Source organism: Solea senegalensis, linkage group LG16 (genome assembly GCF_019176455.1).
Source record: "Solea senegalensis isolate Sse05_10M linkage group LG16, IFAPA_SoseM_1, whole genome shotgun sequence".
NCBI lineage: Eukaryota > Metazoa > Chordata > Actinopteri > Pleuronectiformes > Soleidae > Solea > Solea senegalensis.
The window spans coordinates 3,181,440-3,203,584 of record NC_058036.1 but is presented as its reverse complement, the minus strand read 5'-3'; the positions used below and the strand labels follow the sequence as shown (position 1 = coordinate 3,203,584).

The 22,145-nt window shown below is 42.2% G+C and overlaps 3 protein-coding genes across 13 annotated transcripts; 1 reads left to right on the top strand and 2 right to left on the bottom strand.

The window, feature by feature from the left end:
- Window positions 1-99: 99 nt before the first annotated feature.
- Window positions 100-14,583, top strand: si:ch211-15d5.11 (nuclear receptor coactivator 7). 11 transcript variants are annotated; one of them, XM_044046876.1, is made up of 17 exons: window positions 100-228; window positions 1,171-1,234; window positions 1,351-1,576; window positions 2,862-3,058; window positions 3,840-3,910; window positions 5,475-5,603; window positions 5,993-6,163; window positions 6,747-6,878; window positions 6,968-7,152; window positions 7,737-8,107; window positions 8,197-8,362; window positions 9,319-9,520; window positions 9,631-9,747; window positions 11,362-11,514; window positions 11,700-11,795; window positions 12,269-12,342; window positions 13,660-14,583. In XM_044046876.1, the coding sequence occupies exons 3-17, from the start codon at window positions 1,476-1,478 to the stop codon at window positions 13,793-13,795; spliced, it is 2,301 nt and encodes a 766-aa protein (XP_043902811.1). In that variant the 5' UTR covers window positions 100-228; window positions 1,171-1,234; window positions 1,351-1,475; the 3' UTR covers window positions 13,796-14,583. The 11 variants fall into 11 exon arrangements, with proteins under 11 accessions (XP_043902811.1, XP_043902812.1, XP_043902810.1 ...); XM_044046877.1 differs by lacking the exon at window positions 1,171-1,234 and having other exon boundaries at window positions 5,996-6,163; XM_044046875.1 differs by lacking the exon at window positions 1,171-1,234.
- A 15-nt stretch (window positions 14,584-14,598) lies between these two features.
- selenon (selenoprotein N) lies at window positions 14,599-19,102 on the bottom strand. Its single transcript, XM_044046887.1, has 12 exons — window positions 18,781-19,102; window positions 17,999-18,116; window positions 17,773-17,903; window positions 17,459-17,671; window positions 17,244-17,368; window positions 16,998-17,135; window positions 16,831-16,912; window positions 16,550-16,738; window positions 16,347-16,452; window positions 15,996-16,108; window positions 15,808-15,909; window positions 14,599-15,685 (listed from the first exon to the last, which is right to left on the bottom strand). Exons 1-12 carry the CDS (start codon window positions 18,967-18,969, stop codon window positions 15,518-15,520), a joined length of 1,674 nt encoding a protein of 557 aa, XP_043902822.1. The 5' UTR covers window positions 18,970-19,102; the 3' UTR covers window positions 14,599-15,517.
- A 1,048-nt stretch (window positions 19,103-20,150) lies between these two features.
- Window positions 20,151-22,057, bottom strand: znf593 (zinc finger protein 593). The gene is made up of 4 exons (XM_044047744.1): window positions 21,985-22,057; window positions 21,618-21,841; window positions 20,765-20,827; window positions 20,151-20,630 (listed from the first exon to the last, which is right to left on the bottom strand). The coding sequence occupies exons 2-4, from the start codon at window positions 21,806-21,808 to the stop codon at window positions 20,504-20,506; spliced, it is 381 nt and encodes a 126-aa protein (XP_043903679.1). The 5' UTR covers window positions 21,809-21,841; window positions 21,985-22,057; the 3' UTR covers window positions 20,151-20,503.
- Window positions 22,058-22,145: the final 88 nt, after the last annotated feature.

The following is a 22,145-nucleotide window of genomic DNA, read 5'->3' as shown; positions in this document are numbered from 1 at the left end:
TATAAGCATCAAAGGTGGGGGTGTAAAAAAGCACAAGATGTCTCACCCCCACCTACTTCCGCTTTCGCTGAACGTTCCCATCCCGTCCCGCCTGGACAGGAACTATCTTTCCAGTTGACGCGTCGGCGCCGACGGCTGTTGTCTGCAGTGATATCATAACACTGCAACATGAAGATGCGTCCATGTGAGCGCCACCCATCTCCATCTCCATCCCTGGACAGGACACAGGTCAGTAAAGACACTGCTCCGCTTGTTTGCCTCTGCTGTTCCTGCTCATTTATTCATTTATCATTTCTGCTCGGCAGCTGATGTAATATTCGTTTTGCCAGCCTCCCATAGCCGTTATGTCGATGTTTCTCTCTGTAATGTCGAGTGCAGCTATGTGCTCAGTGCTTCCTCCACCCGTTTCACCGACGGCTGCTTTAGCAGGAGGAGGCAGACTGTTGTCATGTTTGAAGCCACACGACTCGAATGATGTTGCAGTGAAAATATGCAGGGTGAAGCTAAGGCTAATCCTCTTGTTGTTCATTCAAAGATGACACCAGCATCACACACACTCCTCTGAAGCGCTGTGGGCTCCAGAATGGAGCCATTATTCAACTTCCTTTGTCACAGTTTATGGTCATGTTCACAAAGTCAGGAAGTAAAAGTGTCAGAGGCATCGTTGTTCATTAGTATTTAACAGATTTGTTTATGCTTAGTACACAGAAAGTGCTCAGTCAGTCACAATAAGAAGAGGTTGACTGGTGTGTAGAGCTGCCAACTAACCATTCTTTTAATAATCGATTCATCTGGCGATTGTTTTCTCGATGAAGTAATCGTTTGGTCCATAAAATGTTGAAATGTTTGGTTTTTAATGGTTTCTTTGTTACATGGAGCAAAGACATGAAGAATGAAGAATATATTCACATTTAAGAAGCTGAAACAATCAGAAATCTTTTAATCATGTAAAAAAGCTTCAAACTACAACAGTTTTCAGTTTTTTATCATCACCCCACCAAAAGAAATCAGTCGAAGTTTGTGTCTCTCTAAACCCGCCAGACTTCGTTAAGTCCCTTAACTTAAGTGTGCACAAAGGGGAAAATGGAACGTGAAACTGTCCAGGAGGGCAAAATGTACTCCATTTGCCCCCCATTTATATTCACTGACTGACAGAATTGATTGAAACAGAAAGCCGACTCCATTACGCCGCCGAGTGTCCGGCTCACTTGTGTACGGGGTCATGTTGCTGCAGGTACAGTAAAGCTTTTTACCATCCCCTTTTCTCTCCCTCCCTCCCTCCCTCCCTCTCCCTGGTTGCTGATTTATAAAATCAGCCACTAGTACTTCATGACTTTCTCTTCTGTGTAGGTGCGATAAACTGGGACAAGGGAAAAAGGCATGGGGAATAAAAGGAGGAGGAAGGATGCCAGCTGAGCGCCTCGCCCCTCCGTGTCTGCCACCACTGCCAGCTTCGCACTAAAGACGACAGGAAAATGGCTCAGTCTGTGAGGAGGCCGGAGGCTTTAGGAGCCATGGACCACGAGAACAAGAGGGACAAAGTCAGGATTGGCTACTTTGGCAACGTCAAGAGCAGGTCAGGTTCTTTTGAATGTGTGGATTAGTGGAAGGGGAAACAGGTCTGGCTGTTTCATTTTAAGACGTGAGGTGAAGTCTGTGTCATGACACAACACAGAGTACTGGTTCTCCACTGGCACGATTCATCCACGTGCATCGCTCCATCACAGAGCCTCCTGTGGGGGAGAGCTACAGCGTCTTGCCAGGAACACACACTTCCTCAGCACATCACGCAGACACCTCCCACTCCCCCATAAATAACTCTGATCAGACTGTGCTGTCTCAAAAATGTGCTAAACAGTAAATCCTCAGGTCCCCGTCGTTAAAGGGAAAACGAGTGAAGTCTTCAACTCGAGCAGGGCTGTTTTTCAAGGAGTAATCTGATGCATTTGCAGCTAAACTGAATTGTTATTGACAGAAAATCTGAATCAGATACCACAGGTTTCTATGATATTGCAAAAAGTAATTTTTTTTAAGCTTATTTATTGATAATAAAAAATAACATGAAATAGAAGCACATATACTGTCATAAAACACAAGAAAAATCACAAAATTGAATGTCCTTGTATTGTAATGCTAGACTAGCCTAAAACCGGTCTATTCAAATGCCGGTGGTTGTGGTTCTGCCAAAAATAACTGAAGAAATAACGAGAGAAACACTTTTTTACTACAGTAGTCTGATTGGTTTTATAGCAGTGTTAGTTCTATTGTATTCTGTTAAAGGCACATTGAGATGTTTGTGGGTCGTATACGACGTATGTTTATCTTATTTAATGCTAATATCGTGCACCTTTTTGAATAAACACGTTTATTTTCAATGTAAAATAGTTACTGCTTTGACCAAAATATTTTTATGACCATTTATTTTTCGGTCCTGTTAGCGTAACTGGTAGCAAAGATGGTGGACGCTGTGTACACTCTGGGAATGAGGAAAACAGTGTCCGCCATCTTTGCTAACAGTTACGCTAACAGGAAGTGTCACTGGTGGGCACGTAACAAAGAAAAGAATGAAGATATTTCTCAACTCAGGGGAAACTGAGGTTGGGAAGCACACATTTTCAAAAATACTAGCCCTATTCTAGTAATACAAAGATAAATGCTAATCTCTGAAGTATTCCTTTAAATCTGCTGGCTATAGAAAATGTTTGTAACTGGATAATCCTGTCCTAAAGTCTGCACTTAGTGTATGGTGTGGTAAGGACATACTATGAGAATCAATTTCTATTGTGCTTTAATATATACTGTAAGTGGTATACTTTAACTTTATAGAAAAGAAAAAAACACTTTCTCATGTTGTCTTTCAGGCTGGGTTCGAAGCTTCCTCCAGGCGTCTCTCAGCCTCCGCAGTTCGCTAAGCGTCCCTGGGAGACTCAGCCTCAGGCCCGAGTCGTGCAGGAGGCGACAGCCGGCGGTCAGAGTCGGCACCGGCCCGACGTGGGCCGGCCTCTGGACCACATCCCCCACATCAGGAACCCCAAGCTGCGGCAGTACTACCTGCAAGGTACGCCGAGAGTTTCATGTCTCTGTGTAAAGATGAGGACGGTTTATTAGTGACGCCTGTTCAACTGAAACCAAGCATCACAATACTGGTGATTTAAGTGAATTTGAACATTGCGGTTGGTTTGATCCTCTGGGACTGTATCATACAATCAATCATTTCTAGGGTTTTACTGAAAATACACAGTGAGCTACAATTCTCGTTATTATAGTTAGTGAAAACTAACAAAATAATGAACTGAAATGAAAATAAAATAAAACGATGGCTAACTGAAACTGAATTGTGTGTTTATAAAGTTAACTAAAATTCTAGTTTAAAATGTGCTTCGTTATTACTCTTTGTACATTTATTTCATACATAATCCTTCTGGGTTCATATGAAGGTTGTATTTTTAGTTCATGATTGAATGTTTTTCATTTGTTTTTGTTCACAATGTGGGACACGTCACATTCATTAAAATCCCACAAAAAACTCAAACTAATAAAAACTAAACTAAAACTAATAAAAACTCCCCAAACTATTATAACCTTGGTCCTAACACACCCTTTAAATACCTACTAGTATAGAACCAAAGTTACAGCAGCAGCAGAGGATTCCTGCCACTTTATTAGATTTGCCATTTATTATTATTATAAATAATAATACAATAAAGTGACCAGTGAGTGAATAGATATCGTGTGTTGCTGACACACTGCTTCCTCATACGCAGGAAGTGCTGTGGCTGTTCTGTCACACGGTGTTGAGTAAAGATGTTGTGTGTTTTTATTTCTGCTGCAATACACAGGGACCTCATGGGATCTGAACAATGCTGCAGTGAAGCAAGAACCTGTGTCAGATGACAGCGTGAGCAACAGGGTGAGTCACATGTTTTTGTTTGGACCTCGATCCTTCCTTCTTTTTTTCTTTTTTTTGCGCGGTTTGCCCGCGTGGAGAAACACACACCGGCGAGGGGAGGGATGGGAAGGGAAGTGCTGTCTTTACTGCTGCGTGTGTATCTCCATTATATCGTCTGATTAGTTATGTCAGCGCAGTTTATGGTCAGCGATGAGTGCGACTCAGAGCGTTCAAGGTTCAGAGACGAGTGCCATGGGGAAACAGCGTCTGTTCCAGGGCCTCTTCACCAAATACAGCAGGAGGAATGTACACGCTCACGTTTACTCCGAGGTATTTTGTCGGATTTATGCCGTCGTCGTTCTGTATTGTCGTGAATCTGGGAACAAGTGTGTTATCAGTGGGCTCCACTGTGATTTGTTTGATCTCTGCTTAATAATTTACAACGCCGTGTCCTTCGCTTCTCTCCTCTCCTCCTCCGCGTTTCTCATCTTTTATTCTTCCTCCCCACTGCCTGTTTATTTCTTTTTAGTGGCTTTAATCAATCGGAATTCTTCGACCGCGATATCCACATTTTATAAAAAATACAACTCGGTGTGTATAGTGTTATAGTGTCGGCTAATATAAGGGGAAAGGAAAGTAGTATAAATAGTAAATAAATGCTTACTTTGCCTGAATGCATTACTTTTATTCAAACCATTAACGGTTTTAAAGCCTCAGATGAACATGTGTGAATCAGTTTATTAGATGAAATGGGGCTGCAACTTATGATTATTTTCATAATCGATTAATCGAGTAATTGTTTGGTCTAGGAAAGGATTTCTTTGTGATATGGAGCAAAGAAACCAGACAATATTTACATTTCAGAAATCATGGATTCATGGCGTAATTGTTTCAGCTGTAGATGAAACAGTGTTTGTCACAGCTGTTGTACGATAATATAGCAATAAAGTCTTAAGAAACGTCTCTAAACCTGGATGTTGATATTAAACGTTGTTTTTTTTTTTAGTGTTTTTGAAAGATAATAATATGTTGTACACACTATTTATATGCACGCAGACACACAAACAGCACAAATGCTCCCAGCAAACACAGACACACACAGTTTTTCATCCGTCACCTAATCTGTCAGGCGCCCGTAATCTGATTAAGGTCAATGGTTCCGTCTGTTGGTCAACAAAATGTCATTTTCACCAACTATATAAACATTTTTTTTGAAAAATCGGATTGAATTTGTGAAATTTGATTCACGTATAAAAGTCTAATTGTGCGATATAGAAAACAAATCATAACAAAAAAGGGCATTTTGTAAAGTTTATAGGTGAAGATAATGACCCCCAGCATGTCCATATACGGAGTTGTGTATTGTTCCCATGGCAAAGAGAGAAGCTACAGCTCCTCTTTATTCAATCCTGTGCCTCTTTGCACATGAATATAGACCTGGAAGAGTTTTTCAGTGACTTATTAATGCAAAAATGCAGTTATAATAAGTCACTGTTGTGGTATCTGAGCACTGGACGTCCAACAGCAACTTTCAGGGTCTGTTGTGAGTTCTGACCATTTGTGTGTGTATATGTGCGTGTTTTAGGGTCTCCATGGGGACACGGTGTTCAGCGTCTCGTCTCAGTTCCACAGCGCTGACCCGTCGTCTGCTGGAGACGGCAAAATGGGTCATAGCTCTGCAAATTTATCTTCTGCTGCCCTCGTTTCCAGAGAGGTAAAAGTCAACGCGGCGGCGTCTGACACCTGATTTACATTTTTAAGGGTTTACATTAAGAGTGAGAAAGTTCCTAAATATTGAGTTTTGAAGCGGGAAGTTTGTTTAATTTTCCAGTTCACACAGTACCTCAACCAGTTTTGTGAGCAAACACAGACTCAGGATACAACATGTGCTCTCTGTTGCCGTAGTTTAATTTACTGAAGTGTTATTTTCAGCAGCTTTTAACCCCCTCGGCCACAACCCTCATTTAGAGCTCAGATGTGACGACAAACAAAGAGAAGTGGGAGAGATGCAGGTGCTGCAGAAACAGGAAGTAGTCAGTCCTGTCACCAAAGTGTATCTATTTCAGTGTCAGAGCTATTCTTATCATGGCCTCCATTCTGAAGCAGCTGCTGGTGCCGAAGAGGAGAAGCACCCCGAGCGGTCAGGGATCAGCGCAGAACCCAGACTCCGGTCCCAGAGAGACGTCGGAGGCGGAGACGGACCGAGACTGCGTGGACACCGTCCCTGCTCCGCCGCTCTCCCCCTCACCTGAGGCAGAATATGACAAACTGCTGGTAAGGAGATGGGGGGAAAAAAATATTTACGTGGTGCATTTAAGTGCATTTTCTGAAGTTTGAAGGCCAATTTTGACTTTTTGTAAGATTTCACATCAGAATTGTTATTTAATGGTATATACATTTTAGTTAAAGTCTAAAAACGGTTTATTTTACAATATCTTTAATGATTAGATAATATTTGTGTAGATTAACTTGGTCTTTTTGACCTCATTAATGACTCAACAACCTCTCCGCTTCAAATTGTGACGATACTATTCAACGACGTTAAACAATAACAAATAATACAATAAATTGTACGTGAACAGAATCCGAGGTGGTAGAAGTCACGTTTTTCACGTTGAAATAAAATTATTTTTGCTCATTCTGAAAACAAACAAAAAAAAGTTTGGCAATGTTTTGGATAATAAATGAACTTTTCAAGGTCGGGTTATTGACTTCTACTATTTCTATTTACTGAAGGTTAAACCCAGTATTTTTTTGCCGGAATGTTTGCATAGTAAACTGTTACGTAAACATCACTTATTCTGTTTGACACGATGCACGTATTTCTAAACACTGACTTGGTGTGTGATGTTGACAGGACGTGGAGGCGTTTCCTTTGCCTGATGGACAGCTCTGCTTGTTGGCTCTCCCGCCCGAGTGCTGTCAGGGGGAGGGACCGGAGGCCATGCCGTACCTCAAACTCTTCTGCCGCTACATAACCGACCGTAAGGTGGGAAGTAAGAACGTCTGTGTTTGACCGCCACCGCCCCGGGGGTGGACATCGGTTGGCTAACGGTGACGTTTTCTGTCCCCGCGCAGGGCGTAGTGTCCGGGATCCTGTTGGTCACGTCGAAAAAGATCTTCTTTGACCCGTGTAAGACACTGGCGGTGGTGAAGGAACACGGCTGCGAGGAGTATCTCCTGTCGTGCTCTGTCGACAGCCTGGCGTCCGTCGCCTTCTTCTCTGATATCTCACACGTTCACTTCAGCACCTCCCAGCAGAGGTCAGCAAAAAGTCACTTTCTTCTCACATGCACTCCAATCCAATCCATCCATCCATCTTTTTAAAACACGTGTAAGAAACAACTCACTCTGGGCTAAAAGCCAATGCCTGATGTGGAGTGGGAGCTCATTCCACAGTTTAGCAGCTGAGACTTCTCGATCCTTCCCCCGAGCTTCGGCCTCGTTTTTGGGACAACTAAGAGGAGCCGATCGCAGATCTTAGTGACCGTGAGGGAACTGAAGGCTGGAGCACATCACAGAGATAGAGTGGGGGCAAGATTATGAAGGCATTTAAAGGCAAATAAAATCATTTTTTTAATCGGTAACGCACGGGGAAGACAGAATCTGTGAGATTATTGATTGAAGGGCATTGCAATAATCTAGGCGAGTGGCAATAAAAGCATGAATGACCAGTTTTTAAGATCATCACGTGATAAAATTGAGTTGCTGCAGTGACTTGTTCGTCAAATTTGAGGTCACTGTCGAATTTGACTAATAAGGAAGTTTGTCGCCATGCGTGATTTTATTTCAATGATTGAGACAGTGCAGAAGTAATGAGAAGCACATATCTATGCTTTCTTTTTAGGAGAAAAGGAAAGAAATTTTTGCAGAAATTTAAAGCCACCAAAAGCCGAGCCGGCGGTCTCCCGAACCCCAAGGGGGAGTCGCTTCCCGCTCTGGTGTCTGCGGCCTCCTCGGAGTTGTCCGGCCTGGCTCTGGGTCCGACCAGAGAGGCGGCAGGTGGTGATGCGGAGGCGGCGAGCAGAGACATTGTGGAGGCAGAGCGCATGCTCGACAGCAGCCTGCTGGAGCTGCTGTCTGATTCGTCCGCCGGCGGCCTGGGAGTGGCCGTCCTGAGCAGCGCCGCCTCCTTCTGCTGCGTAGGTCAAGAGGTGACGAGTACAGTAAAGCCCGGTGACGAAGAGGGGACGCTTCACGTGAAGAGTCAGACCACAGGTACACATATGAGTCGGTCTGTTATCATATTTGTTTTGGTTTGATTTTCTACAGCACGACTCAAAGTGCGTGTGCGTTTCATGTCCCAGAGCCTCAGACATCAGCAGCAGCAGCAGGAAGTGCCGGGAAGCTGATGTTTGTTCGTCTACGGGTTCAGTCGTCTGCAGGGAAGAGGCAGGTTGGACAAGGTCCTCACCTGGGATCCACCAAATCCTCGTCTCAACGGGACGCCTGGCTCGCCCTCTCACGAGAAAGGTAATAATAATAATAATATTACAATTACAATTATACTAATTCCATCCATGTTTTCTCAAGCGCAAACATAAATCTGACATGAGTCGCGGAGCCGCACTCTGAGTAAACAGATGGAGTGAACCTCTATTTGTTTAGCTTCAGCTTTTGTGCACGTAAATGATGGCAAACTTAAAAACAACGTCCGTACTTGACGTTTTCTACATGCAATGCTTGAAAATTGGTCTCTGTCGTCGTTATTTATGTCCTGTTATTATATAACGATGAAGAAAATGATAACATACGTGTAAGAAAGAACAAAACTGGCAAATAAACAATTCTCTTGTCCGACAAAGCTGTAACCTACAGACTGAGCCGTTGTTGTTCATTAACCCACACATTCACTCTTTCCTCACCATTATGAAAACATTAACATCATCCTGACAGTCATGTAATTGTGTGAGTTAGTTAGTTAGGAACCTTTAAACAGTGGTGGGGGAAGTATCAACATTCAGCTACTCTACTGTACAATTTTAGGTATTTCAGTATCTGTTTCCTACTTAACTGTTATTGATAGGAACAGATTTTACTTCTAATTTTTTACAAAAATCAAATCAAAATATTATTGTTAAAATATGGAAGAGTGTTAGGGCCACATATATAAATAATAATAATAATTGAAAGAAATGAAATAAAATAAACCAGCATAAATTCTGGGATTAAAGTCAGAATTCTGACCTTTGCCTTTTTTTCTTGGAATTCTGCGATTAAAGAAAAAAATCATATTATGAGATTACAGTGAGAATTCCCAGATTAAAGAAAAAAAAAATCAGAATTCTGAGATTAAAGATAAAAAAATCTGAATTCATGCTGTTTTATTATTTTTTCATTCTTTCAGGGTTTTTTTTACATGTGGCCCTAATACTCTTCCGTAATAATCATGCTGATATCAGCACATTAAAAGTCTCCTCCTCCCGCAGTGCTGATGAGCTGCATGCCTACCTGACACACTGTCGGCCAGACCTGTGTGTTCTTGAGGGAGAAAAGGAGGAGGAGCAGGGGGAGGCAGACCGTGAAGAAGAGGAGTTTGTGCTGATCGAGGACAAAGAGGAAAGGGAGGATGACGTGGATGAGGAGGAGGAAGTGTTCCAGAGGCACCGCGGCTCTGGGGAGGACTGGGAGGTGAGTGGGTTTTGTGGTCTTAATAGGAGAGCAGTGAGTGAAGAGACTGAAGTGAAACAACATGCTCTGCTGTCCCAGAACACACTGATGTATGCGTGTTTCGTTTGCAGATGGTTTTGATGGAAGAGAACATGGACAAGGCGACCCAGGTCATTGACAGGGATCCTGAAGGACTCAGTGGTATAGTAGAGAGCAGCCACATACTGGAAGCCTCACATGTGAGAGAGGTGAGCAACTCTGGGGCATTTTAAGTCTTCAAATCAAAGTGCAATCAAAGTGGGTCTTTTTCGTCTGGTTTCGGTTAAGGGTGAGATGAAGGACACAGGCTTTGTTTACATGCTGACTGGAGGAAATTAAAGGTTTCTTTTTGTGTGAATTCACTCATTCCAGCACTAAAATGTAACTATTTCCTCACTGGGCCTGAACCAAGTGGCAACTGGTGGTCACGTCCCCCCGTAAGAGTCTAATCTCACATTTTTAAGCCTTGAGATTTGCAATTTGACTGGCGCCATGTTGACGCTTTGCAGCCACGTTTTATCATCTTATTTTCCTCAAAATTGGAATTTACCAAACGGATATGCTGTGACTACACACTAAAACAAATACAACCATACTCTCATGGCTGTTCAGTGTATTCTTACTGGTTTAAACCAACAAATCGGGAGACTACAGCCACTTTTTTTTACTACGTGTACGTCCTGTACTTCCTGATGCTTACACAACATGGCCGAGATACAGAGTTAATTACTTGGCGTTGTTGTGTTCAGCCCTGGTGACTTGCAGCAAAAGAGGTCAGTGGCTCGACTCTCTGTCCAGAGCCTTTCTGCATTTGCATGTTCTTTGCATGTGTGCATGGATTTGCTCTGCATACTCCCGCTCCCTCTCTCAGTGCAAAAACATGGGGATAAATGTTGGGCATGGGTCCCAGTCTCGTCTCGCCCTCAATGGATAAGTGGGATTCAGATTCGGGAAACCTAATTTATCCCCGTGGGGCAACTGAGAGGGCAGAGAGCGGCACACACAGGGAAATGTGGTAACGGTCTACTTGAAATATGCAAACAGTGAGGTAGCAATAATATAATACATTGCTGTGCTAAAAGTGCTAAAGCAGCAGGTTGTATATATGTATATATATATATATATATATATATATATATATATGTATGTGTATATATATGTATATATATATATATATGTATATATATATATATATATATATATATATATATATATATACATATATATATATATATATATACCATAAGTCATATAATGGTGGGAGGTTATCAGTTAGTGCAGTGCAGCCTGTTTTTACTTTAGGGAAAGTTAACTCCCCTCAATAGATCATTCATAAATAATCTAGTGCATCTAGAAAGTGTGTTTGGTCAGTGCAGAAACATGATACATGTACAGTGTTGAATACATTTATTTTTATGACCAACTGTCAAAAAAAACTTGTATTGCTATATTTATTTGGCTAATAACAAACTGAATTCACCTTTTTATACCCAAATTTGAGTCAGTAATGAATCAGGCATAACATTCAAACGCTAAATTTTCTGTTCAGGAAGTAAATAACTAATAATTTGACGTGTTAATCAAGAAATAATAGTGTTCTTTAACAATTTTTTTCCTATTTTTTATGTATCTATGTATTTAACTATTAGCTAGTTAGCTGGCTAGTTGGCTATTTAGCATAGATAGCCCTATATCCAGAGTACAGGAGAAAGTTAATGACATGGTCCTGTTTCATATTTTCCAGTTGAATTGTTTCATTTTCGTGTTATTCTTATGGTGCGTAGAGTCTGACGTGGGAAAATATGATTTCATTTTTTCCCCAGTTATGTAAGGAACTTCCCGCTCGGACAGTCAGCCGCACCTGGCAGCTGGCTTTCAGCGTGTCCCGTCACGGCGCCAGCCTTAAGTCTCTCTACAGAAAACTCAGCAGGACAGACTCCCCCGTGCTTATCGTCATAAAGGACGCTCTCGACGAGGTAAAAACACACTCATGCATCACTCATGTCACCAACAGGTGTCCCAAAACATCCTTGATAGGAAAAGGACTGCGGCCCCTTTTGCTTTTGCCTGTAAAACACTTTGCTACATCTATTTTAAAGTACTTCCTTTTTTATTTATTGTATGCTTTTGTTGATGTCTGATGTGACTTTTCTTTCGTCAGATATTCGGAGCGTTCCTCTCTCATCCTCTGAGGCCCAGTGAGACATTTTATGGCACAGGAGAGACATTTCTCTTCATGTTGCACCCTCGCTTCAAGGTGAGTCTGTATCTCGAGCATTTGCATTTTGTGTGCAGTCAAAACGGGAGATGTCAGAGAGCCATATTTAACTTAAAGGGCCACTTCACCCCAAACATATACATGTTTTTTTTTACTAATTTCCAGAGATGGATGTGTTGCACTGCACTGCTCTACTGTGTTTCTGTTACGATTTTAAGTTTATTCTTCATTTGACCAAGTAGGGAAAAAATGGGTGAAACAGTCCGGTGAATTGCATGCATTAAATAACAATTTAAAGAATAATAAACCTTATTTATGCTGTAAAACACCTTATGTAACACCATCAGAGGCATTTTGAAGATCAATGCTACAAATAAAAATACAATACAATAAAATACTCACTAATGTTTTAAAAAAGTCAATTCATACTCGAGAGAATGGAGGAGGTGCAGTATTTTCCACATTTGCAGTATTTGTGATGTGTCTTTGTTGTGTTTGTGTGTCTCTCACAGTGCTTCAGATGGACAGGAGAAAACTCTTTCTTCATTAAAGGAGACATGGACTCCTTTGCCATTGGTGGAGGCAGGTAATGTCATTTTTTAATTCCTTAACATCATAAATTAGCTCATTAAAATGCCAGGTAAATAAATATTAATAATATATAATAATAATTCTGGTTTTATTTATGGACGGAAACCGAAACATCTTAGGAATTTGAAGTAAAATGTTCAATAGCAGTTATGTTTTGTGCCTCAAAGTGTGTCAGTTCATAAACATTATACTGTACATGTACAGTGCTTAATACATTTATTAGACCACCTGTCATAAAAACCAGAGAACATCTTGTTTAAAAATAAAAATGTTATTTAATTGTTATTTATATGGCAAATAACAAAGTGAATTCACCTTTTTATACCCACATTTGAGCCAGCTCACTGCACTTCTTCTGTGAGAAGTCAGAAATTAATCAAACATAACATTTTCTCTTCAGGAAATGCAAGTAAATTGTTCCTCTTTCTTATGTAAAACAATACATTTGAAAATGAATTGATTAAAAATAATATTGATATTTTAGCATCAAAAGTATGGTTTCAGATAAAGAGCTTCTACATAGTGGTGTATTAACCATTACAGAAACATAAAAAATGATTTTGATAATTATCAATGCTGTTCATTTAGGACATAACTGTGGCATGAGCCTTACATAAGGTGGTGGTCTAATACATTTCTAAGCACTGTATTTATGTATTTAATTATTGTTATTTTGATATCGAAGGAAATTATTATTAGCTGGCTAAATTAGTCAGCTAGCTAGGTAGCTGGCTAGTTGGCAATTTAGCATAGATAGATAGACAGACAGACAGACAGGTGTCTATTTGACATATATATAGATGGATAGGTGGCTATTTAACATAGATAGATAGAGATGGCTAGTTAGCTATTTAGTATAGATAGATAGGGATGACTAGTTAGCTATTTAGCATAGAGAGATAGGGATGACTAGTTAGCTATTTAGCATAGATAGATAGCGATGGCTATTTAGCTATTTAGCATAGATAGATAGGGATGACTAGTTAGCTATTTAGCATAGATAGCAATGGCTATTTAGCTATTTAGCATAGATAGATAGATATTTTCTCTGACACAGCTGCAACAATAAAATACAGTACATTCAACACTCTCAAAACAAAACAATACAATACAACACGTTCAACACTCTCAAGACACTTTCACACTCACAAAATAAAAATAGTAAAGTAGGACAGAACAACAATGACAGATAAAATCATATGCGGTGTGATAGATGTTATTTTGTTCAGGTTGTTCAGGGATATTGATATATATATTCTAGCCCTGACTATGTTATTTTTCTTTTTTGCCTTGTCTGTTTGTTTTTCTGCAGCGGTCACTTTGGGCTGTGGGTGGATGAGAATCTGTACCTGGGCCGCAGCAGCCCCTGCTACACGTTTAATAACTGTTGCCTCTCCGAAACGGACGACTTCCGCATCATGGAACTGGAGGTGTGGACATTTAACTGAGCGAGCTGGGTAGAACGTTTCGCTTCCGCTTCTGAGTCACCATGTCGCCGCCAATCAGCTTTACCAAGACGACATTTATCACCGGGCAAATAGACAATCAGCCGCCGCCGCGCGCATTTCACGGTAGCATCCATTTATTTAAAAGAAAAAGCAATTATATCTGGAAACTGGATGTGTCCGTGGGATGGAGTGCTGTGGATTCTCATGAACTGACCTGAGAACAGTGGTTCATGCCGACTCATTCCTGTGGTTTCAGCAACCACACTGAAGTGTGTGTGTAGAGCTTAACTGTGAGGATTCTCTGAAACCGTGTGTGGTTGAATAGTGAACACATCTCAGAATATGCACTTTGCTCTTAATGTGAATAGGTGACTTTGAGATGCTGTTGTTCCCGACGTGAACATGACGGGCACGTCCGCCTTCTCCATAGGTTCTTGCATGTTGTCACTTTCAAACACACATTTATCGCCATATGACTAGATTGAAATGCCGCACGTGTGTACAGACGGCAGACTCACCGATTAGTTTCTATGGGTGCTGAAAATAATCATGAGAACGGGAAGCTTCACGAAAAGCTTTTGCGTTTGAGAGGGGGGGGGGAAATAACACATTTGTACTTGCAATCAGTCTTGAAAATTTCATTAACGCCTATATACTTGAGTCATACGCCACTGCTGTCAAAACACCTGCAGTCAGTGCTGTCATTTAACTGTATCTGTGACATGCTCTAATAAATGTACAGTAACACACTGTAGATTACTAAATAAATATCAGCACAATGTGAAAAGACATTTGCCATTTCATTTGTTTAAAAAACACATTTATTTCAACAGAATTTCAAATGCATCACTCGTTGATGGGACCTTGTACGAGTTTGGAACACGATTCTGATTAGGATTGCGACCTTTAATTGATAATTGATATAAGAATATCTTTGACATTTGAGGACATTATTTCAAGGTTTTCCAGCATTTTTCATCAAGGACTTAAATAGAAAGTATGAAGCTGGCATATTGAATAACGTTGTGTTCCACCTGCACGCCCGTTGCAAAAACAAGGTTCTTTGGTGCGGTCACATCTTCAAAATCAAACGCAGAATGTGCACCATGTTTTAAACATTTGGTTTCAAACTAACAAAAATAACAGAGTTTGTTATTTGTTTTTCCCTGCTGCCTTTTGTCCCGTGAGTCAGAGAGGCGTGTTCCCTCCAGCGGCCCTCGGCAGGAACATCAGACGTTACCCGGCCCAGACGGAGCTTTCAAGCAAAGACTTCACAAACTGTCGAGAACACAACCGGCGGCGCCGTCTCTGGTTCACTCGGCAGCAGTGAAAAAAAACAACGCACTCTGCCGTTAAATAGTGCATTTAAGAGAATATTTAACGATCTGCCGTGTTGTGATGCACTTCTGATTTACATTTAGCAGGACACTGGCCACTATTGCGCTCAATAACAACTTGGCAGACCTTTTGCCTCTATTTCATACCGACATTCATCAGCAGCTACAAGCAGACGGAGTACGTTTAAATTGTACTTGTTACTGCTCAGTGCAAGGCCTTTGTGTTTCATTAAAAGAACAGTGCAGTATACAAATACTCTCAGAAAAAGCTCATGTGTGACCATGAGAGTGAACGGTAACAAACGGGAGTTAAGGCAAAGATGTTTCTCAGCTGTCGACACTGAGTTTAGTCTCTGACTCCAACACACACACACACACGCGCGCACTACTGTGCCAGGTACTCCTTTGCTTTCTCCAACCCTTCTTTCAGGAAGTTGATGTACGTGGACGTGGACGGGTCCTCGAACCCTGAAGAGAAGCTAAACGCTGCTCCTTCCTCCTCCGGCTTCATGGCTGTCATGTCCAGGAAGTAGTTGGCATTGATGTGGTGGACCTGAAACCACACACAAGGTAAATGACTTGACAGACGTGGGGCTCCGTTCAATAACAGTTAAGCAAATACAAGCTGTGATTGATTTAATTAATATTATGGATTAACTTCATTTGGTGACTCACAATGGTTCCATTTGGCAGAGCCACCATCATCTCCACGGGGAAGTTGTAATTCTCCAGATGTAGGCGAGCCTTCTCACTCAGCACAGAGTTCTGCTCGTCAGCCTGTGAGAGAAGACGCTCATCACAGTAACCGCGGCAACAGGCGCAGCGCAATGTAAAAGTGTGTCAGCTCTTCGACGACTGCTCACCTGCATGTTCTCCAGCTCTTTGACCAGAGACCAGCTGCTGATGAAGCTCTGGTTGAGCAGGGCCAGGACGGGCGAACTTTCCAGGACTGTCTCCCGGAGAGTCCGCCCGGAACCTACAGACACAGAGGGAGACGGGGAGGAGATTAAGACGCCATAAAAACACACAATAATGTAAAAGTTTGCCTTTTAAAACAATACTTTGGATAAACTGCCCACCGTGGCTATAAGTTACAGTTCAGCTCGTGGCTCATTGTAGTGTAAAATCTTGATTTTATTCCACTTTTGAAGGTACCATACCAAACCATAATGTCCCCTACGTTAACACACATTTTCATTTATGATTAATTATACCTCAGCAGGACTGGTCGTCTAATGCTCCCCACAGCAGTATGGAATGCACCAGCTTCTTCTCCGCTTCGGCTCGTTCAAAGGCCTCTGAAAACTTCAGGTAGGGCACCTGGGGTCGTGCACAGCGAGAGACAAGTGGGTGTGCTGCTGATGATTCTTAACGTTTAAATACAGGGGAAAGAAACATCAGTCATGTGGACGTTTACCTTCTTGAACGGGTACAGTGTGACCTCCATACGCCGGGCGGCTTCCTGCTGACTGATCTCCGACGTCCAGTGGATGTCCTCAAAGATGAACTGGATGGGCTCAGTGGCGCCGTCTCTGCTGTCGATGATGTTCCCCTCCTCGTCCGTGATGATGGACGGAGTGGACGGGCCTGTGGACTGCAGCTCCAACTGTCAACACAGGAAAACACTTTGAAGTCAGTTTTATGGTGGTGTGAAGGGCACCCGGGCCTGAGTGCTCTTTTCATCACTGCAGCCGTTACCTGCGGCAGGTATCCGATGTCCACCTCCATGTTGCTGCTCTCGCTGGCACCGTACAGCCACTCCATGTCAACATTCAGAGACCTGGGGGCACAGCAGCGACACATCACATCGGTGCAACGGCGAGCTTATTAAAGCAGCAGCAGTGGGGACAGTTCAAACGCCTCACCTGTCGTTAGGGACGTGGAGGTGGAAGTGGCGCACGTGTGACGCGTCTTTGGAGAGGACGACGTTGCCCGTGAACTGACCCGGCGTGAACCAGAAGGGAAAGTCTGGGACGTCGTTCAGCTGGAACTCGGCGTGGATCCTGCAGAGGAAGGCGAGTGAGTCTCCGGGCGAGTGAACACAGAGGTCTCAATATATATATATAAAACATAATTCAGCATCACTTTAGTCCTTTTTGTCGCTTCCTCACCTGAAGACAATGTCGTAGTAAAAGTCGTTGCTGGCACGGATGCAGGCGACCGTGCCCTGAGGAGCGAAACGGGATTTGACGAAGGGCCGAGGATGAAACATACCGAGCAGGGAGTGGATGAACACCTGTGAAAGGCGAGAAGGAGGAGGAGTCAGTTTTCAAACAAAAATACACCCTCAAACATTACTGCACGCGAGTGGCATTTCTGACGATACCTCTTTGCCTTTCGGGGTGGGCGGGTGGTAACGGTTGTTGGGCAGGTATCCAGTAAAAATGTTGAGCTCGCTCGGAATCAGCCACCACGCGTCTCCCACTTCCGCCTTGTTCTTTGGGGGCAGGAAGACCCTGAACTGGCTGGCAGAGAAGGAGGAGGAAGGCACCACTGGGCTCTTCCAGGACCGCAGTCCACTCAGGGAGCTGTGAGAGACCTGTGAGTGATGAGACGCAGGGGTTTAAGTTAATGTCAGATCTGATCAAAACAAAAACAAGCCTAGAAAATGCAGCCTTGTCTTGTCGTGTCTTGTCTTACCCCCAGGAAACCATCCTTGCTTTTTGTCATAGAGTTGAGCAGCAGAGGCTGCATTGTGGCCGCCAATGTCAGAGTCTCTCCATTAGGGTCATGGATCACTTCTTCCTCCAAGTCCACAGGGGGTGAAATGCCTGTGAGATTAGAATGAATCTGGTATTTTATCATACAGTTGGGTATATATGTGTGTGTGTGAGAGAGAGAGAGACAAAATAAATATATGATTTACCTGTGAGTTTCTCAGCAATCGGTTTAAACTCCTCCGGACTGAGATAGAGGTCATGATCGGTGTCTAGGGAGGAGAAGAGAAAGAGTCCCTCTGCGCCCAGAGCACGAACACTCTCCTCCTGTTAGGAGGCGAAAAGAATTGGAGAGATTTTTCCACGTCATTTCTCGCGCTTCAGGGATTTTCAATGCAAAATGAGGGCAGGGAGTCTACATGCAGTAAAAACACACATGGAAATACTGTACAGACATAATAATCACTGCTGCAGATGTGTTTTCCTTATGACAACAGCACAAGAGGGTAAGTAAAGGCCTTTCTCTTCAGCCTCAGCAGGCCTGGTCTGGACAGACATCATCCCAGAGGCCACAGATTCCTGGCAAGTGTTTCTGAATGTCAGACCCAGACCACCCTCTCCCTCTCTCTGTCAGACAGATGCGTGCTTACAAGCCTGTGCACAATGGAGGTACAAAGGGGAGGAGGCACAGGAACAACTCAGAGACCCTCTGTAGCCTAATTACAAGTGTGAATTTACACAGGAGGTCGAGGTTTAAACAGCTGGAAGCCAGAGCCACAACAGCAGCCTCCCCTAATAAAACAGTATGTGCTGGAAAATAATCACCATGAACACAACAATGTTACATCAATCATTAAAGTCTTAAATATACTGGGTTTATGAATGATACTGTACGTTTTACACATGTTCTGTGTTCATAATTAAATAAATAAATAAAAGTAAAACTCATTTCTGGGAACGTGTGTCACATTGTTGCAGATGTGGATCTTACGTGACGCCTGAAGAGCCGGCTGTCCTGATAATACTTGATCCCAAAGGCGAGGAGAGGGACAGCAGCGACCATCACCAGGGTCCACACGCCCCGGTACATCCACCGCCCGGAGCCCGGAGTCTGGTGTCCGTTCTGCGGGGAGACTCTGCTCTCATCCTCGGGGATTCTGTTATTCACGTCTGCGGCCATCCTCGATCTCCACCGCGGCGGCTATTTATGACGAGGACATGGTGGTCGTGCGTGAAAACCACAGAGCTACAAAACACGTAACGTAAGTGCAAACTTCCTCTTTTAAGTCCCAAAGATGCACCGAGGCGTTTTGCTGTCCGGTGGCCGGGACCGCGTGTATTTTTTTTCGGGCGTTACGATCGCTGGCCACAGATGTGGAAGATTGGCTGAGGCTACAGATTTCTTATTTCCCACATCCAGTCTGGAGCCATAAGGATGTGGTTAATAAGCGTCAAAGTTAGCGAATTAGAGACGCGACAAAAACCGGATGTGGAGAGTTTATAGTGTCAAAATAAAAGCGTTCTCTGGTAATATGTACCTGTATGAAATGACGAGACATTTTTTCTGTTCCGTATTACAGAAGCATTCATCTAAAATCACGTTTCAAATCAGCCCTGTTTTTACGAGATTTTAAAAATCCCTGAATGCCACACAAAGCACATTAAAATCCCCATATTTTGCTGTCAAGGCCTTTATTATGAAAAGCCTGACCGGATAACCTTCGTAACACTATTTTCAGCTTGGCAGGGGTCAGAACTTGGCTCAGGAGTCACATTTAAAGGGGCAGGGTCGTTATTGTTCATCCCAGGAATGTCTGCTAACAACCTTCAATTATACGTTTCCTTGCCAGAGGCGTCTCATTAAAAGTGTTTTTTCTTTTTTCTAACTTTTCGTGTGATAGTGAAGGTTGTTTCTGCTGGACTGCACTGTAGGATTTCAGGATGTTAAATTCACATTCAATTATCTCTAGACCTTAAGGGAGGCTGCTTATAAACACATCATCTTTAGTTTTTATGCCTGCAAAGATAATATGTAAGTTTTTCACAGGTCACGGCTTTAAAAACAGCTCACATGTTTATGTTTTGCCGAAACACACACATTTTAATTTTATTTTGATGGCTCGTCATTAATGTTGATAGTTGATAGCAAAAAACTGATTTTTAAAATATCCCGAATCTGTGTCAGTCACCCAAAAAATAATGTAATAGTTTCTTCCCGAGGCCATAACCTACATCCCCAGATTTTTATTTGATTAAAAACCTGCCCTTGAAATGTTTTGCTATGCTACTCACAGACAAAGTAAATGGTAAAGAACATGTGAAGTGTTTTAAAAGGGTAAAAAGAGAAGAAAATGCACAGGATTTTCTGTGAAAGCCATTTTGTTGCACTTTTATTAATCATAACCTCCTCAAAACTTCCCTCCAACCACTGTGTGGTGTGTTGTATAAATACAATCTGACTAAATCCACACGGTTACATAGACAATTACTATTTACACAGGTGTTTTGTTTGCGTCGCACCACCCAGTGTAGGTAGAGTAACGTTTTCCTGATACTGGTGATACCCAGAGGTTTCACAGCCAGTTCCAGAGAGAAATGTGTCTCGTCACAAAAAGGACGCATTTAAAAATGCGCCTGAAGACTGAGACAGCGGGGGATTTGGATTCCGTGACTCAGAGATAAATCGGTTCATAATATGTTGTCTGCACAGTTCGTCAATCCATGTCCTCTTCCACCTGCTGTGTCTTCACTTCAACAACTTTTGGAGCGATGTAGGATCCCATTCCGGCTGCTCTGTCTGCCTCTGCCTGGGTGTAAGGCTCCTCTCTGAGCTCTTTCAGCCTGGACAGAGAAAGAAGAGATGAGCTATGAAACATAAAATCATTACCGATGCCTTAATGCCTTAAATCCTCCTGAATTGATGTACGATGTGTGTTTTTTACATCACAGAATAAACAGATTTGCCGGTGCCGTACCGTTTCTTGTGCACTTTAGTTTTAAAGTGCTCCTTCAAGGCTTTCATGTCCACGAAATATCTCCTGCAAGACAGAAAGTGAACAAGCATTTGGTCAGTGGTTATAATGGTTTTGGACTTTTCCATTTGTTTTAGAGCAAGTTTGCTCGTTTTATTAGTTTTTGATTTTTGTAAAGGCTTAGTTTTAGTATTTGCCAGGTGCAAGATTCAAAAAGGTGATAGTTAAGTATTGTGTCTCAAATACAACCTTTTAAAATTGCTGGCAGAGAAAAAAAAACACACTTCATATGAAACCAAAAATTATGTATGAAATTAATTTACAAAAATTAAAACTACACTTTTAGTTTGTTTTATAAACACAATTCAGTTAGTTATCATTTTACTACAATTTTTACTATTTTAATTTCCGTTACTTCGTTAACTATAATAACGAAAGTGGTCAGTGGTTCTAAACCTGACACACCCACATGCCTGATAAACAATTACAAGTGATAGACATTAATATCATCAGTATGTGTGCCCTGTCCAAACTACTGCTTCAGTCTCTGCCATCTTGCTGTCTCAATGCTTAGATGTTTGAATATTTTTAAATGTATTGTATTTTATTCTGTGTATTCATTTAGTGTGTAAACTTATCCACATTGTTGTTTGTATACATCTGATACTTCATGATATATATCTGGCTAACTCTGATACATTTACATAAATGCTTAATAATACACACAGTAATGCCAAAATAAACCAATTTAAATTAACTTGTAAAAAGGTACGAGAAAATATAAGTAAGTTTTGCTGTTACACAAAACTGTGTCTCAAATGTATTCATGTGGTCCCGTGTCCAGGGACAAACTTACGCGCAGTGTAAACAGTAGTGTTGCGCACATCCTGTCACGTCGAAGTCCACCTCCTGGTTCAGCAGCTTGGACGCGGTCTCAGCCTTCATGTCTGTGTGGATCTGGTCCAGGTCTTTAGTCCTGCGCTTTGTCTTCCACAGCTTCCCGGGATTCTTCTTCTTGTGGCTCCCTGTCTGCTTGGACTTCCCCATGTTTTTGACACCACGGAACCGGACGAAGCTGGACTGCAGGGGTCACCACGGTGTAAAGTTATGAGTTAGCGAACATATACAAAAATAAGTCGTTGACAGGAGCTTTTATAATCTTTCTATTCACAGTTTTACAGCATAAAAACCCCACACTAGGTCCGTTTTAGGATGCTGCTTACCTTCACACGTGTAGCCGAGAGAAATGAATGTATTTCCGGGTCAAAAACCAAACCTTACATACACCCATTCACCTATAGAGGGCGCCAAATATCTGTGTTTACAAAAAGGGTACACTCATCTGTCAGTGTATAAGCAGCACTGAAACCTCTTTTCACCCTCA

Bases quoted from the DNA above. Each gene is read 5' to 3' on its own strand.
- si:ch211-15d5.11 (XM_044046875.1), top strand. From the start codon at position 1,476: ATGGCTCAGTCTGTGAGGAGGCCGGAGGCTTTAGGAGCCATGGACCAC. The intron at 3,059-3,839 runs GTACGCCGAGAG...TGCAATACACAG, and splicing joins GCGGCAGTACTACCTGCAAG to GGACCTCATGGGATCTGAAC. The intron at 8,363-9,318 runs GTAATAATAATA...CTCCTCCCGCAG, and splicing joins CTCGCCCTCTCACGAGAAAG to TGCTGATGAGCTGCATGCCT.
- znf593 (XM_044047744.1), bottom strand. From the start codon at position 21,808: ATGGGGAAGTCCAAGCAGACAGGGAGCCACAAGAAGAAGAATCCCGGG. The intron at 20,828-21,617 runs GTAAGTTTGTCC...TCTGTCTTGCAG, and splicing joins CACTACTGTTTACACTGCGC to GAGATATTTCGTGGACATGA. The intron at 20,631-20,764 runs GTACGGCACCGG...TTCTCTGTCCAG, and splicing joins ACTAAAGTGCACAAGAAACG to GCTGAAAGAGCTCAGAGAGG.